This window comes from Amblyomma mixtum, chromosome 2 (assembly GCF_055824585.1).
Source record: "Amblyomma mixtum isolate Tamu chromosome 2, ASM5582458v1, whole genome shotgun sequence".
NCBI classification, from domain to species: Eukaryota; Metazoa; Arthropoda; class Arachnida; order Ixodida; family Ixodidae; genus Amblyomma; species Amblyomma mixtum.
The window spans coordinates 230,234,411-230,251,012 of record NC_143013.1 but is presented as its reverse complement, the minus strand read 5'-3'; the positions used below and the strand labels follow the sequence as shown (position 1 = coordinate 230,251,012).

Below are 16,602 nucleotides of genomic sequence, written 5' to 3'. Positions count from 1 at the left end.
TTTATTGGAGGCTAAGAGTCCTCCTTCATGTTATATTCGTGCAAATAGGGTAACTGCTTTGCAATGAAGTTGGTTAGTATAAAGGTGACTAGCCTGTCGCCGAGCATGGGAAGTTGGTCTTTTCATCACATTTGTATGGATTACTCTATCCATTGAAGCCCACGAAAGAAAAGGGCTTCTTCAGGAAGTGCAGCTAAAGGCTTTATAGGATTAGCCATGAGGTTTCAAAGTACAAACACGAAATTTGCTCAAGAAATATACAGTTTTCAAAACATGCACTTTTGTGGCAACACGACCTGTTTCCACTCATTTGCGCACTCTAGACAACTTTGAAGTACATCATGTGGCCTATTCTATGGCACGTGTCACATCTGGAAGCAGTCTGATGAGCAGGTTTGCTCAGTTCAGTGTTAAGCATCATTTATTCACCCCAAATATTCTTACCAAGGTGAACGGGGCTAGTTGTGTGTGAATTCTGTGTTGTCACGTCTTGCCACGGGCAATGTTGCCTTAAGGCTCCAATTAGCATAGTTGCGAAGCACCTACCTAATCTACTTTTTGTGTCTTGTTACACACATCACAGAGGCCTAACCTTCTTTATGATGGGTTGAAGGGCTCGAGTGAGTTGTCTTACACTATAGCACTAGCTGCAACACTTTTGCAACTGTTGATACAGGCGACTATCAATGGCTCTGTGTTGCTATAGCCTCCATTTTCTCTCTCTTCATTGACTCCCCCATTTTCTTTCCGCCCGTAGTGCTGTGCGGTGTCCTTCATCGAGAACCTGACGGCCGAGTCGTTGAACCTGCCAGCGGAAGAGTTTGAGCGCTATGTGACGGGCGAGGCGGTTCCCCCGGGCGGCTACGACCAGGGCGCCAGTGAGGGCCTGCGACTCATGTACTCCAACCTGGCCCTGCTCTCGGACATGCGCCAGCGCCAGGAGAGACTCGCCGAGGGCACCAGGTTGCTGCGGGGGCGCATCAACGAGTTCCGGGTGGGTACCCCCTGCAAATCAAAATGCAAAGTGTGGGCGTACGTGCACGTACTCTGTGCCATGTTTCCTGTGCCTTTGTATTTGTTTTCACTCAGATAGGTATTTTTGCGTGTTTCTGAAAAGCAGCTAGTAGAGTGGCACCTGGAAGTGGTGTGTTGACCAGTGTATCCTGTATCTGCTGTTGCTGTTCCAAGTGAATGAAACTTGGATTTGTGCCTTGGCTGCTGACTGGGATTCCCACTTTGAGCCAGTGATTGGTCGGGTATTTTCCTGCCAACTGTTAGTTGTCCTCGTTAGGTTAGATCAACTGCCCATGAGAGGAAGCAGTCCTGGGTTGTGGTCGTCGGTTTTTCAGGGTAATTACTCCCTTGTTAGAAGAATGCTCGCATTGTGGCCAGTTATTCCTTTGGATGAAAACGTTTGTGTCCGTTCAGTGCTGTGATTCTGCTGGTGGTGTAGGTTTAGTTATTATATAGCAAAGCTTCTGAAGTGGTTTGTTGTTGCCCCCGTACATCCAAGCCTTATCATTTATTATAGGAGCGCTTTCTTATCGTTTTATGATGTGCATTCTAAGACTCCCTTCTAGAGCCGTCTGGAAATGCACTTTACCTGAGCATTGCTGATGTAGCAAAGACTGTTTCCTGGCATGTTGCCCTTGTGACAGGAAATAGCCTGTAATCTTTGCCATGTGACATAGATGCAGTATTCTTTGTCTTTTCTTTTTCCTTTTCCAACCTTCCTGAATTGAAATGTCTCAGCGGCTGTCAACCAGCTCATCTGCTTTTCCCCTCATGTCATAGCAGGTCTGTCATTATTCTGTCATTAGCAGTTCAAACCTGGCTAATGAAGGCAGCATAGACTGCTGCGTTCTGCCAGAACTTGTTAGCCATAGAGTGGGTGTTGTGAGTGCAAGGCGCTGGCTTCCAGGCCTGTGCGATCGACTTGTGGAGGCAGAAGAATGGCACATTTCTGGAAGCCGTTGCCTCATGCTCACGGCTTCGACTACACTGCAAACAATGTGTGAGATGGTGCACAGCCAGCACATTTGTTTTGCTTCGTCCTTCCCCCGCTGGGTGTATTCTCAAGTTTTGTGCTTCTTCTGTCGACCCCGCAGGAGACTGTCTCTCGCGAAGTGGAGCAGGCCCTGGTACAGGCACCGGTCAAACCTTCCGGTTACAAGGTGCCTGCTGAGCTGGATGTGCGGTTTGTGCCGGCCTTCCTGCGTGACGTCGTGCTCCGAGAGCTGGACGAAGGAGACGGCCTGCTGCTGCAGTTGGACACGCCTCCGCCCGCACCGCTGGCGCCGGTCGTGTCCACTGACCCGTCTGCCACCGAGCCCCTGGAGGTATGTTTGTGTGCCACCTCTGTATTCACTCTGCCAGTGCAGTGCCTTGCACCAATGGTGTTCACTTTGCACATATACAGTGTGCCTCACAGTGATCTCGGAACTGTGTTCCCACAACACTTGTGCACACGATGTTTGTGTACAGCTGCCGGCAAGATTACGCCCCTGCCACAGTGGTTAGGGCACCCGGCTACTGAGCCTGAAGACATGAGTTCGGTTTGGTTTGGTTGGTTTGGTTTATGGGGTTAAACGTCGCAACGCGACTCAGGCTATGAGGGACGCCGTAGTGAAGGGCTCCGGAAATTTCGACCACCTGGGGTTCTTCAACGTGCACAGACATCGCACAGTACACGGGCCGCTAGAATTTCGCCTCCATTGAAATTAAACCGCCGCGGCCAGGATCGAACCCGCATCTTCTGGGTCAGCTGCATAGCACCATAACCACTATGCGACATGAGTTCAATCCCAGCCTTGATGGAGGCGAAATGCAAGATGCCTGTGTACTGTGCAATGTCAGTGCAAGTTGAAGATCCCCAAATGATCAAAATTGATCCGGGCACCTCTACTATGGTGCCCCTTTATAACTCATGTGTCATTTTGGGCCATGACGTTAAGTCCAGAATACTAATCCCAAAAAGTTTACATGCATGATGTGCTCAAGAACAGTTACGCATTTGATACTAGGGGATGAAGCATGCGCACTTCTTCATGCTTGCAGGCATTTCACGAATTTGACTTGCGTGTGTGTGCAGTGAAATGATTTTTTTTTTCCGCACACTCGCGTCCTGTAAACGTTTGCTGGCAGGCTGAAAAGACACTTGTGGATCCCCAGAAGCTCTAAATGTGTACAGTGGGCGCATTTGTTTTTCAGTCCCGGACTGTCCGGGACTACCGTATAAACGCGTGTAAGGGCCGCACTTTTTTTTCCAGATTCGGGAGCCAATTTTCGGGGTGCGGCCCATACACGCGATTTAGAAAAAAAAAAATTTTTTTAAGCAAAAACACAGCAATCAGGGAATGAATGGCATTTATTCTGGTGCACGCTCATCCCAAAGAAGCCGTGCAGCATGTCCGCTGTCAACGTGTAGCCGTTGTTCCGCATTTCCATCACTAGCAGAGCAGTTCGGGAAACTCACCCGGCTCGCCTCGGAAAGCGCGTTTTTTGCAGCTTGTGTTTCTCAATGCACCCTTTTGATTGCACGGTCATCGGACGCACTTCTCGGCCACGTCGAGTTCCCTGCCCGCCGCACGCTTGCCGCGTTCGAGAGCTAACTCCCAGCCGTGTAGCTGATAAGGTGCTTACTCGGCGGCAGCACGCGAAAGCCACAACTACCGCGAACGCGCTAATCCGCCAAAAAAGGCTGGAGCTGGCGATACTGATGCTGATTAGATAGCGGAAAGTCGCGGGAGGGGGGGGGGGGGGAGAAAAAAAATTGACGATGATGATGGCTGCGGCCTCGGGCGCCATCCATGGACGGTTTTTGGAAGCTCTTGTGCGCGTGCTTGGCCTCCGCGATCAAGCGCTCCGCGATCGAGCGCACCGTTGTTCGCAGCCGGAGCCGATCGCGGAGGCCACGGCGCGTGCATTTAGAAGGCTATTCCCGCCTGGGTCATGGAAAGTTCGGGTGCGGCCCTTACACGGATTTATTTTTTTTTAAACATTGTCTTCGGGAAAACGGGGTGCGGCCCATACACGGGTGCGGCCCTTACACGCGTTTATACGGTACTTGCGGACTCGAGTCCGGTATTTGTTTTTCTCGGGCAGCCCGAAAGCTCCGCCCACCTGCCTGCATCGCCATAGCAACGCGTTCGTTTTTAGCCTATGGCAGTCCGCGGGCTGCTGAGAAGGCAGCAGATGACAGCTGCGCGCCGCGCTGGCAGCCATATTGAGTTAGACTCCTGGTGCATTTTGATTACTTTTCGTGTTCCTGGAGGTCGATATCATGCGTTAAACCTTCAAATGAGCTCCGTAGCTGCTCTCTGAGCCATCGCAAGACTTTTTGTTCTTGCATCTTCGTTTATTTTCTTGAAATCCACCGCACACGGACGCGCGTTCGAAGCTGCGAGCGCGTATTGTTTGCTCGTGTCGTCAAGAGGTTCTCGTTCGCTTGTTTTGCGACATGCTGTCTGTACGCTTACCTGAAAGCATCGCAGGTGAACCACTCGTATACTGGAGCAGCTATAGAGCTTGTTGTCAACATTTTTGCGAAGGCTTTCGTCTATCTGCCGATCCGCAACGAGTTGGGCTACTTTGTGCGAACTTCGCCGCAAGCAGTAGCGGCGAGCATACCTCCGAAGCTGAGTTCTGTAATGCACCGACGCTAAGCTGACAGTACAGTCTTTAAATCGACTCAGTATCATGATCGAGCGCACGGCGTTGCTTCGGCGTTGCTTCGGCGTCGTGGTGGCCGTGGCTTGCATCGTCTGCTAGCAGATGACAGCGTCCTTGTACGGTAACCGAGGGGGAGCCCGGCTCTGGCGGCGAGTTCGAAAGCAGCCTATGGCATGCCTATGGCAAGTAGGTCATGTGACCATGACGCTTTTCCTGTCCGAGCGGAAGCAGAGACCTGCCAGCAAGTAGTCCGGGACTGGAAAAACAAATGCGGCCAGTGAGGACAACCCTTTTGGTCTTCAGGGGTCCTGAAAACTTTCGACATGTTCTGAAGTCTGCAACATTACAATTTGGCCAGTGTAACAAGGACTTAAAGGTAGCTAGGATTTGGTTGCCCAAGCTGCATTTCTTTTTTCTTTCTTGCATTCATTTTGTTGACAGTTTCTTGCAGGCTTAGCTGTGCTGAACATCGTAGTACAATAGACTGGTTGTTTAAAAATCATTCGCTTTCTTTTTTTTCACTTTATAAATGTCGGCAGGTAAAGGATGAGCCTCAGGGACAAGTGGGAGAGCAAATTGCTGCTGGTGCGGTTGTAATGTGCTTTTTTGGTCTTTTGTTTTGGACACTGTCAAAAAAAGTACAGTTGTGAGAAGTTGGCAGCTCCCTCGCCCATTTTGAAATTCATTTACGCTTGCACAGTCATGCTGTGAACATTTTATTTTCTGAGGTGCTGTGAATGCACCTCAGCACCTTTGAGATGCTGCGACTTCGGACATAAGTTTGACTTGAAACAAACTGCCATCAACATTTTAACTGTAAGCTACCACAAGTGCATAGAGGAGAGAATAGAGGACTTGGGAAGGCATTGCCTGCTTGCGCTTGTGGGTACACAATAGGGGATATTCAAAATTCCGCAAGTGCGCTTTCTCGCATAACAATGTTGTCCCAAACAAGATGGCTGACCATGCGTTTCCAGCTGAAACAAAGCAAGAAAGACTGGTTTTTTGTTTGATTCTTCCAAAATACGTTTCTTACATTCTATCCACACCCTTAGCGCCTGTCCTGTAGCCCACGTAGTTCCTTTATAGCGAAGTCGGCCATCTTGTTTGGGGCAACATTGTTATGCGGGAAAGCGCACTTGCGGAATTTTGAATATCCCCTATTGCTTTGTCATTTGAATGGTAACGTGACTGCGTTGTCTTGCTCTGGCCTTTCGTCTGGCATCAGGCCTAGACTTTGGACTGAATGCTTGCGCTTACTGTCTTGGGGGGCTCTTGCCGGCTGCCCTGCTATGTTTTTTTTTTTTTTTCCTGCCACCATTGCTGACACCGCACGCACAACTTTTCGCAGGATGTGCAGAGGGTGTTGCTGTCCTCTGGCGACCCCATGTCTCCCGACACCCTGGAGGCGTCCCTGCCCCCTCCGCTGCAACCCGTTGTCGTCAGCGCGAATGCAGATGCGAGGGCACAGCCAGCGGAGCCGCCCCTGCCACCACCGGCAAATGCGGAGCTACCCTGCGCTGCACCAGTCGTAGAGGCCACGGACCAGGCATAGGGCACCGCTCGTTCTCCTTAAGGTGGGCTTCCTAGCTGGCCAGCAGCTGACGCAGGCCTCCTTCTATACGCATTCAAACTAAAGATAGCCTAGTAAACCCTCCCAGCCTAAGTGTAGGGAAAACGAGGTGCACCATGCAGCATTTGCTGCCTGTTTGACAATATTGTTGCACGGAAGACAGAGAAGACCCAGTCCTCAGAAATGTTAGCTGCTCTACCCTGGCTGCTGTGCTGGTTTTTGATGGACCCATCCTGGCACCCCTAGGCATGATGTTTTTGTGCTGTTTGCACGCTTCACCCTTGAGAGGGATGGAATTCTTCCTCGTGTAAATGCGGCATTATAGTCTCACAGCACCGGTGATGGCGACTTCAGAAACAGCCCAGCAAGCAACACTTGCATTGGCATATGTCTAGCGTATGTGCACCTACTGTGACTGATTTCACAGGAGTAGTGTACACTGAAATAAGCCACCGACTAATTGAATGGTTGGCACCCGTGTAGTTTTGTTAAATGTCTGGGCAGTAGTACCTCACTACTGCGCTCATTTATTCCCTAATTTATTTGTATGGTCGATTGATCAATACCTCAAATGCACCTGCATGCCTGAGCTGGCCTGAACCAAAGAACGTGTCCTTGTAGGGCTGCATACTCCAGAGATCATTAGGGCGGGGCACGTCTTGATGTGCCTTCAGTTCATGTCAAGTATGCCCATCACTCTTTTTTCCTCCCTTTTTCTACCTCTCCAGGAGGCACTTGTCAATGCAACATGGCAGCAGAGGCCGTCGCAGAAGACTGGGGATGTGTCTGGACTGAGCGACAACAAATTATCTGTGCCTCACCACAAGTGACAGTGCATGTTCCGGTGCCAGGCAGACTCGTGCCACAAAGTTGCGCCACATGGCTGTTTTGTGTGCCCGTGAAACGCCGTTCTTTAGGAACAACCGTCTTCACTGAAGATGACAAGGGCATGTTTTACAAACTCCCCAACTTGTAAAAAAATGGTTGAGACAAATTTTTCTGTGTATATAGATATATATATATATATATATTATATATAAATTTAATCCTTCACCTCTACTTCCTCTGTGTTGTTTCATTTTTTGCATCTGTGCTGTTGTGGGGGTATGCTTCTGTGTTTGTGCTATATTTGTGTCTCCTCCAACGAATGTGCTTAGTGCGGTTGGGAACAGCTGTTGTTACACGCACATTACAAGTATGACAGAAGCCAACAGCCACAGAAACCAAGGGGCACAGGGGATTTTAAATTTATTTATTTATTTTGTGGTGTTGATCAATTTAGAATATTACTGAATATGTTATCGTTTAAAGATAATTGATTAGAAAGGCAGAAGAAAAAACAACCACATGCCGCCGGTGGGATCCGAACCAACAACCTCCGAATTACGCGTCCGGTGCTCTACCTCTGAGCTACGGCGACGGCTGTCAAATCTTCTGCTTTCTGGGGTATTTATGTTTTACAAGTAACCTAATCTTGAGAGTGTTCATCAGCGCCACCCACGTCCATAAGCGGCGGACGTAGAATGTCCTGAGTTACCGCAGGTGTGACGTAGAACGTCATCGAACGGAGACGGTGGAAGCTGCGTGAGAACCCTCTTATGCTTCCTATGGCGTCAAGGCTGCCAGAACCGAGGCCCTCGCTTAGCAATTACAAGTGCTACTTAGGTGTGCAAATTCAAGGCACAGTTTGAAGACTTGCTTCTAAGCTCAAACGCAGCATATTCTTATGACACGCTCACCAGTCCTTGTGCTGGTGCCACATGGCTGAGAAGGCAGAGACCTTAAACGCTGTGGACCTTGCAAATGCGGGCAGAGCAGTGTGATTTCTGGCTCTTTTAGTTTACCGAGTCACAGAGGTATGTCCCAGCATTCAGCTGTCGCAACTTGTCTCTCTTGCGTCGCTTCTACAAGCAATGCCTGTTGTGTTTCTAGGCCTAAATCTGAATATTAGGCGCTGCCTCCACCACAAAGAGCATCAGCTTTGCTCACAAAGATGTGCTGTATATGCACAGCACATGCTACAATGTCAGAGCTGTGCTTTTTCCTTGCCCACGGCCATGTTGTGCCATTTGCATTAATTGATCAACACCACAAAAATAAATTAATTAATTAAAAATCTCCTGTGCCCCTTGGTTTCTGTGGCTGTTGGCTTCTCTCATATTTATAACGAGCCCCTCATTCCCCTTTCCTTGTCTACTTAATTGCTTAACGAGGGCCTCGGTTCTGGCAGCCTTAATGCCATAGGAAGCATAAGAGGGTTCTCACACAGCTTCCACCCTCTCCGTTCGATGACGTTCTACGTCACACCTGCGGTTACTCAGGACGTTCTACGTCCGCCGCTTAAGAACGTGGGTGGTGCTGGTGAACACTCCCAAAGTTAGGTTATTTGTAAACATAAATACCCCCGAAAGCAGAAGGTTTGACAGCCGTCGCCGTAGCTCAGCGGTAGAGCACCGGACGCGTAATTCGGAGGTCGTGGGTTCGGATCCCACCGGCGGCATGTGGTTGTTTTTTCTTCTGCTTTTCTAATCAATTAGCTTTAAGCAATTACATATTCAGTAATATAAATTGATCAACACCACAAAAATAAATAAATTAAAAATCCCCTGTGCCCCTTGGTTTCTGTGGCTGTTGGCTACTCTCACATTTGCATCAGTGCGTTTCTCGGGCACCAAGTTTCACATAATTAGTCGGTTTCACACTCTTGTCCCATTGCTGTATATCTGTTAAAAATATTATATTACTGCACACCCTGGTTCTTATCACTGCAGCAGCCAGAATAAGCGAAGAAAAAGTAACTCGCAAAAACAAAGGTCCAATGGGGATTCGAGATTATTGGAGGTTGTTTCTGAGCTAAGACATGTCTACTGCTGAACACATGACAGTGGTAAAAAATTATCTAGTCAATAACAGTACCCCGGCGATGGCCTAATGATTTGAGAATCTGCCTTGCGCATGGGAAGTGCGGGGTTTGATCCCCAGTGCTGCCAGATGCCCACTGGTGATGAAATGGGTCAAGCTTTTCCCTGGCCCGTTGCTCATCTTATCTAGGGTGAAATGCTTGGGAAGTGGGAAATGTGGCTGAAAAAACCCACAAAATTTTCTGTATTTGCTTCAATGTAACGGGTGATTCTACGAGAGATCAAACTGCTCAAATATTTCAGAATTCTAATTTTCTCAGTTATTTATACATTAAGCACACATTACTCAGTTTGACAATGTAGTGAATTTCGTTTTGTGAAAATGCTAATATTTGAGGACAAAAAAATTCTGTGACATCATGGCAGAGGCAGTGTTTTCACGCTCAATTTCTCTACTTTGCTATGACGTAAGAATTGAGATATTAAAGCCATGATGGATGTATTTTTCATGCTAACTGTACAGGTGAGAAAGACTATATCAGACTTATTTTCTAGAGAAATTTCGAAAACGTTTCAAGTTTCAGATGTGGCTATTTTCAAGAATTTTTTCTCTGCAAATATGAAACACACCAGCTTCAAATTTGCAGAGTACATTAGCATCTATAGGTGCTACAAGAGACTTCCAGACTTTTTCCACACTTCTGTTGCATACCATAAAGAAGCTCACCACCAAGATATGTGAGAGAGTTACTGCGACATTTCCTTTCCTGAAAAACCAATTTTCACTTTTCAATTTCAAGGCAAGAAATTGCCTGGAAATGCCCTAAATCTGGTGTTTTTGAATATTGTAGTGTTATAAAGAATCAAAGTAAAAAAAAACCCATTCCCAATTTTTCTTGAAACTTCTGAAATAAATTTCTAGAAAGAGAGAAAGAAAAGAATACGAAAGAACATAATGCATTATGTTGTTCTCAACAACGTTATCTATGCTCAAACCTGCAGCTTCTCGAGCGTCTGCAGGAGCACCTAAATGAAGAGACAGAAGCAGCAAGCATGCCCTCGGCTTTAAATTTTCCCCAAATACCAAGACCTTTTTCGTCAAGAGAGAGCATACCTAATTACATATTTATGGGCAAACACCAATCTGTGACATAAGCAGGATTCGGTGATGCTGCTATCGCTGGGTGCAGGTAACAACTGGGACAGCAGCCCATATGGGAATGCATGTATGTAAACAGAAGCTTTCAATGTGATTTTCAGATCACTGCACAGTGCACCTATGCACTATGAGGTTGTTTTTCATTTAAAAAAGCAGGCTACATTCATGAAAGGAACGTGGAAGCATACAACATCATTTCAAAGCTAATTTATTTTCATACCATCACAAAATGTGCTCGCCAGAGACATTTTACAAATTCACACTCTGTTCTAGGCTCTGACCGTCTTTTATTAATGAAGGAGGGCGTCGTTTCCTTATTTTGTAGCCTCTCTGATTGGCAAAAGCTTAAAGAAAATGGTAAATAAGTTGAGGAAATGCCAGCTCCAGCACAGCTATCGCAGGCTGAAACCGATCAAAATAAATGAACAGCGGCTAAAAAAGAAGCTCAAAATTTTTAAAACAGACACGAATTCCAAAACAAATTAGCCACGGTGCGCCTGCAGTGGAACGACAGAATGAGAGCATAGGGACATGCGCGGCATCATATTAGGCCACATTCTCACAGCCGGTTTTCCCCTCGCTCCGTCGCGCCCGCAGCTGACGGAGGGACCGGTTTTTGGACCGTTTCCCCCCCACCAAATCGGGCGGCCCGTGCCGCCGGGTCCTGCTCTACGTTTCCGTCGAGCGGCGGCGACAAAGCCGGAGAACACGCCAGTCACAGTGCGAGCTCGCTTCACGTGACCCACCGCTTGCTTGCTGCGACCAAGAGATAGCGCTGGCGAGCGTCGCGGCTTTGGCGGCGGCGGCGATGCGCGGGTGCGAGCGAGTGCGAGCAGCGAGCGCCCACCCAAACTATCCCAAACTGGTTTGCCGTTGTCCGGCGCCTCTTTCGATTAGAACAACTCTCCGTTGCGTTGCGGCCGCGGTTTCCGCCTCCGTCGCCGCCGCGCCGTAGAGGAGGCCGGCTGTGAGAATCCTGTTCCGTACAGCGCCGCGCCGTAGAGGAGGCGCGGCCATAGAGAAAGATATTGGTAAAGAGCGGACACTCCCATAGGGCCCAGCCAACGTTAATGGGGCCCAGCGGCCCATTTGACTGCAGCGCACCAAGCGGGCGGAGTCTCATAACATCCGGTTTCGGTTTCAACGCGCGCAGTTTGAATGGCTGCATGCGCTGCGCCTCGCTGCCTGGGACGACTTCCGGTTCCGGTTTCAGGGGCGCGCGGTTTGAATGTTAGCATACGCCGCGCCCCGCTGCGCCGTTGGCAGCGTATAATTAAATAGATTTCGAGTGCTTTTGACCAGCCATGAACGCAGCTGCATCACAGCCTTTGCCAAATATTAGCACTCCACAAAAGACACCAGGTTTTGAGTGAAATGAGAACATTTATTTTGTGCAACATAAACAAAGCCGTGGGATGCGGAAGATGGTTCCTGGCCTCCTGCTCAAGGTGATCCTGTTGCGGCACCACGGCACACAGCAGGTGTCGCCGACGGGTGGCATCACCTGAAAAATTCGCAAGTATGGTCATTCTCAGTCACCTTATATTGTAACTCTGTAAACAGTGAAAAGGTGCGAAAGCGGCGAGGGAACGAAATTACGAGCGGAGTAAACATGTTTTTGCGAAACTCGCGTGCTGAACGTCGTTGCGCAAAGTACAATACACATACCCTACTACACGGCAGATACCAATCAGCTTTTTGCAAGCATTTCTACATTCCCCGACGTTATTGTCTACCTTCTAAAACCTAGGTGGACAGCAGAGTACGCGGTTTGTTCGAGAATATTTCGTACAAAGACGGCCACAACACGGACTACGAACCAGAAGTTCAGAATGTGTTAGGAACACTGAGAAATACACGGGTGCAACGTATGTTTTAAGCATAGAAAATTAAACTATCGACGCAACAGTTTTTGGTTTTCAAGCTCTTTAGAGTTTAGAAAGCCCGACGCGTTGCCTTTTTTTGCCGGTTTTCAAAAGCGCATCCCTGTGTTGTCAATGCACGGGCGAAATGTGCGTTTCCACGAGCGTAGATAACGGACTCTTTCACACGTACTACATACATACATACGTACTACAAGAGTAAGGTTTTTGAGCATTTCGTGCGTCATCTTTTTTTCCACCAGTCTTGAAAACTACGGTCCCGTACTTGCTGCGCGGGAACGGTCGTCTTCGCCGTTCGCCCACTTTCAAAAAATTACATTTTAACCTTACACCGACAAATGTCACCCATAAGAAGTTACATATTGTCGGGGGCCATACAAAAACGTGACGTCCCGAGAAAGCGCGAAACCAAGCAAAACTAACCGCTAGGCACAGCGCGTCGGGCCACAGGCCGTGGGCAGGTTTTTTTTTTTTTTGTTTCTACGCACCGACCGGCGAGGCTGCATCATGCAGCATCATTCCTCCCGCCGCTCCCGCCACGGCGTAGCATGACACAGCGTGCGCGCGCCCTTCACAACTGCGCCGGCGTACTAAGCTAGAGTGCTCGAAATGCAGCGTAATTTTGCATAAAGTTCTTGAAATGTAGCGTACTTTTGCAAAAACAAAACATTCCTTCCTTGACGTTGTCACAAACTGCAAGAATGCCGTGAACAACAGCCGGCTGGCCACAGAGCGAGCGCGCCGCTTCACGAACTGCAGACAGGCAACGGCGGCCGGCGCGGCCGCCTAAATTGCATGCAATACAGCGTACTTCCACAAACAAACATTTCTCACCTTGCCGCCGTCATGAACAGGAGTTCTGCGTCGAAGGGCAAGAGAGACGAAAAAAATTGCGGTCTGCCCGCACGAACAAATACGCCGCACGCTTTCTAGTGGAGGAGGAGGATTGCGCGTCATTTCCTGGGGCCAGATTTCGCCGAGTGTCCGCCTCCATGGTCCGCTCTTTACCAATATCTTTCTCTATGGCGCGGCTGTGAGAATTGATTGTAAAACATTTTATTCGCCGGGAAGAGCTTGGCAAGAGGTCGCGTTAAGTGGTCGAGAGTACATAGCCCTCGACGACTTTGTCAGCCCACTCCACCGCCAAAACTTGCGTTCTGGGGTCAGAGCTAGCCAGCACGGTCTCCCACCGCTCGAGAGAAGGAGCTGTAACTAGATCACCCGGAGGTGGCTCTATTTTGCAGTCCCACAGGATGTGATCGTAGGTAGCACGGTGGCCACAGTGTTTGCAGTTTGGGTTGTAAAGATCTGGATAAATGTGCGCGAGGAGTGATGGGGTGCGTATCGATCTCGTCTGTAGACGACGCCACGTAACCTCTTGTTCTTTAGTAAGTCTTTTGTCTGGAGGGGGGAAAATTCTCCTCTCTAGTTTAAAATGATTGGTGAGATCATGATATGTGATCATGGAGTCCTTCGTGAAATTCAGGGAGCCAGACTCATCCACTGCCCGGTCGACGAAACCTCGGGCTTTATTGTGGGCTGCCTCGTTCCCCGGATTCCCCGAATGGGCTGGGACCCATATCAATTCGGAATAATTTGGTGAGAATTTGGTTGCGTTAAGGATTCTAAGGGAGGTGTTTGTAATTCGCCCTTTAGCGAAATTATTGATACCCATTTTGGAATCGCTGAAGATGATGCTCCCTTGGGTATGCGCTAGGGCGAGGGCTATAGCCGCCTCTTCTGCCGTTTCAGAGGATTTCGTTTTGATTGTCGCCGAGACGATGTGGTCACCATTCTCGTTCACAACCACAATTGCAAAGGCATTGGTATTTTTGTATTCTGCCGCATCTACATAAAGTGTTCCAGCGCACTGTCTGTATTTGTTATGTAAGGCTTTGGCTCTTGCTTGTCTTCTACCCTCATGGTGTAAGGGGTGCATGTTTTTGGGGAGTGGTTTGATTTGTAGGGCCGTCCTATAGTCGCGGGGTAAATCTACTTTAGCATCGTTATTCGTAGGTTGAAAGTTAATTCCGAGCCTGGTAAGAATACTCCTGCCAGTTCTGGAATTGGCTAATCGCGCTGTTTGAGCCATTAAATGGGCTTCTTTCAGTTCATTGTAGGTGTTATGTATTCCTATAACCTCATAAGCCTTTCAGTTGAGGCATTTAGTGGGAGTCCTAACGCAGCCTTATAGGCCTGCCGTATCATACTATCCAATTTGTCCTTTTCTGCTTTCGAAAATTTGAGATAAGGGGTGGCATAGAGTATCCTGCTTAGCGCAAAGGCCTGCACTAGTCGGCATAAATCTCTTTCCCTCACCCCTTGTCTGCGGTTAGCTATGCGGCGGATTAATCGCGCCGTCGCTTCTACCGTGCGTTTTAGCTTAGTGAGTGTGTCAGTATTCTTTCCATTTGTTTGTAAATACAACCCCAGTATCCTCATGGTCTGTACCTCTTTGACAGATCGTCCATTAACATAGACGTTTATTTGCGGGGGGGATGTCGTGGTACGCCTACCTCTTTGTTTACGACGGATCACGAAGAGTTCAGATTTTTGCTCAGAACAAGTGAGGCCGGATTCCCATGCGCATGCCTCAATGATGTCCACTGCTGCTTGGAGTGTGTCTTCTATGTAGCCTTCGCATCCTTTGGTTACCCAAAGTGTGATCCTGTGAGAATCCTAGCCGTATTCTTCCGACGTTAAAACTCCCGCGCAAAAAGTGCGCCGTCTAGTTTGTAGCTGTACAACTATTATTTTGATTGCAGTTTTCGTTTCAGTGTTTTGACATCGGGGACGCCGTGAAAAATAAAACGTGTATGTGTGCGTTTGCCACTTCGCTCTCGAAATTGTTTTTTTTCCTCCTTTTTTCTTTGTATTCTGCCAGGGAATGTTTTTTTTTTTTATGCGCCCGCCCGTTTCAAAAGAACCTTAAGAAAGGTTACACTATCATCATCATCATTTTTTACTCGAGGTTTGTTGAAGATGATGATCATCATCATAGCAGACGAACAGGGCAACAGAGCCACAGAGCGTCCTCAACGGCCGAAAAGCTAACGAAAGTTGGCGCCATCCGTGCAGGCCTGTAGCAACGTTACTAGAACAACAGTTGCTACAGTGTTCTATAAATAAAAAACACTGTACTAGAACGTTGGCAGTTCAGGCAGTTCAGTAGGCTGAGTAGGTCCTACTGGTCTTGCTTTGAGGGGTCTATGGTGTCCGCAGCAGCATGGAGGAAGGAAAGCGTCGGTCGGAGAACATGGCGTCCGCATTGCTGCGCGTAATTCGAAAGCGAAAAACGGCACCGAGCGCTTCGGCCGGTTCTGGGGACGTTTTTTGTGACGAAAGCAGCGGTGATGAGTCAGACGACGACGTACAAACGTCGGATTTTAGTTTTAGCTCCGACAGCGAGACTACGTCTCAGGGGCCTGGAACGTCAGCGCGTACTCGCACGTAAGTTTTGTTTTCGTTCGCACTGTGTTTTCTGCGGTGCATGCGGTTTGTAACTGGTGACAGTGGTTTATTTTTGCTTCAGGGTCTCCACAACATATGACCAAGACAGTCTGCCAAATACTCACAGTCGAGTCGCGTTTCAACCAAGACGACAGCCGGGTGTCCACATCGGCGCATCGCTGCGGAGCGGCGCTCGGAGATTCGCTCGACCTCTAGACTTCTTCCTGATGTTCTTCACGGCGGAGGTGATGAGGACCCTGTGCGAAAACACTAATATGTATGCATGGATGAAGATTTTGGACAGGCAAACATACGCTCGGCGTGATGGCTCATGGGAAGAGGTGAAACCATTGGAGATGCTGAAATTCATTGGTATCATCATATACATGGGAATTGTTGACTTGCCGCGACTGCATCTCTATTGGAATGCCGGAATCATCTATTCTGGCCTTCTTCCACCAAAAATAATGTCCCGAAATCGGTTTTTCGCTTTGCTTGCTTTTTTGCACGTTGCAGACCCGGAGGCTTCAGTGGCGGCTGCATCTGTTGGCAAGACTTGGAGAGTGTCCTGGCTTTTGGATCACATCAATGAAACGTCTATAAATTTTTTTCAACCAAATCGCGACCTTTGCGTTGATGAACGAATGGTGAAATCTAAAGGAACATCAGGAACTTTGCCGTACATGCGAGACAAAGTGACTAAATGGGGTTACAAATTGCGGGTATTGGCTGACTCCGAAACAGGATACACCCTTCAGTTTTCTGTCGATACTGGCAAACGTGGGGTAGCAGGACTGCATGGTCAAGCTTTTGATGTAATCAGCAAACTGTGCGCAAATTATCTCGACCAGGGCTACCGTGTTTACGTGGACAGTTCCTACGCTTCAGCCAAACTCTTCGAGCACCTTCTCGAGCGAAAAACTCTTGCATGTGGCACAACCCGCAAAGATTGTCGCAGCTTACCTTCAGAGTTGAAGGATACCACTTGGGAGAGGAGCGCACAGC

General features: G+C 48.5%; 1 protein-coding gene across 8 annotated transcripts in view; it reads left to right on the top strand.

Moving 5' to 3' along the window:
* Positions 1 to 7,303, top strand: part of Rabex-5 (Rabaptin-5-associated exchange factor for Rab5) — a 94,035-nt gene extending 86,732 nt beyond the window's left edge. For all 8 annotated transcript variants that reach the window (XM_089573304.1, XM_089573302.1, XM_089573298.1 and 5 more), the window contains 4 exons: positions 758 to 994; positions 2,109 to 2,339; positions 6,023 to 6,248; positions 6,973 to 7,303. In XM_089573304.1, the coding sequence (XP_089429430.1) occupies positions 758 to 994; positions 2,109 to 2,339; positions 6,023 to 6,226 (672 nt within the window). In that variant the 3' untranslated portion in view covers positions 6,227 to 6,248; positions 6,973 to 7,303. The remainder of the gene's footprint in view (positions 1 to 757; positions 995 to 2,108; positions 2,340 to 6,022; positions 6,249 to 6,972) is intronic.
* Positions 7,304 to 16,602: the final 9,299 nt, after the last annotated feature.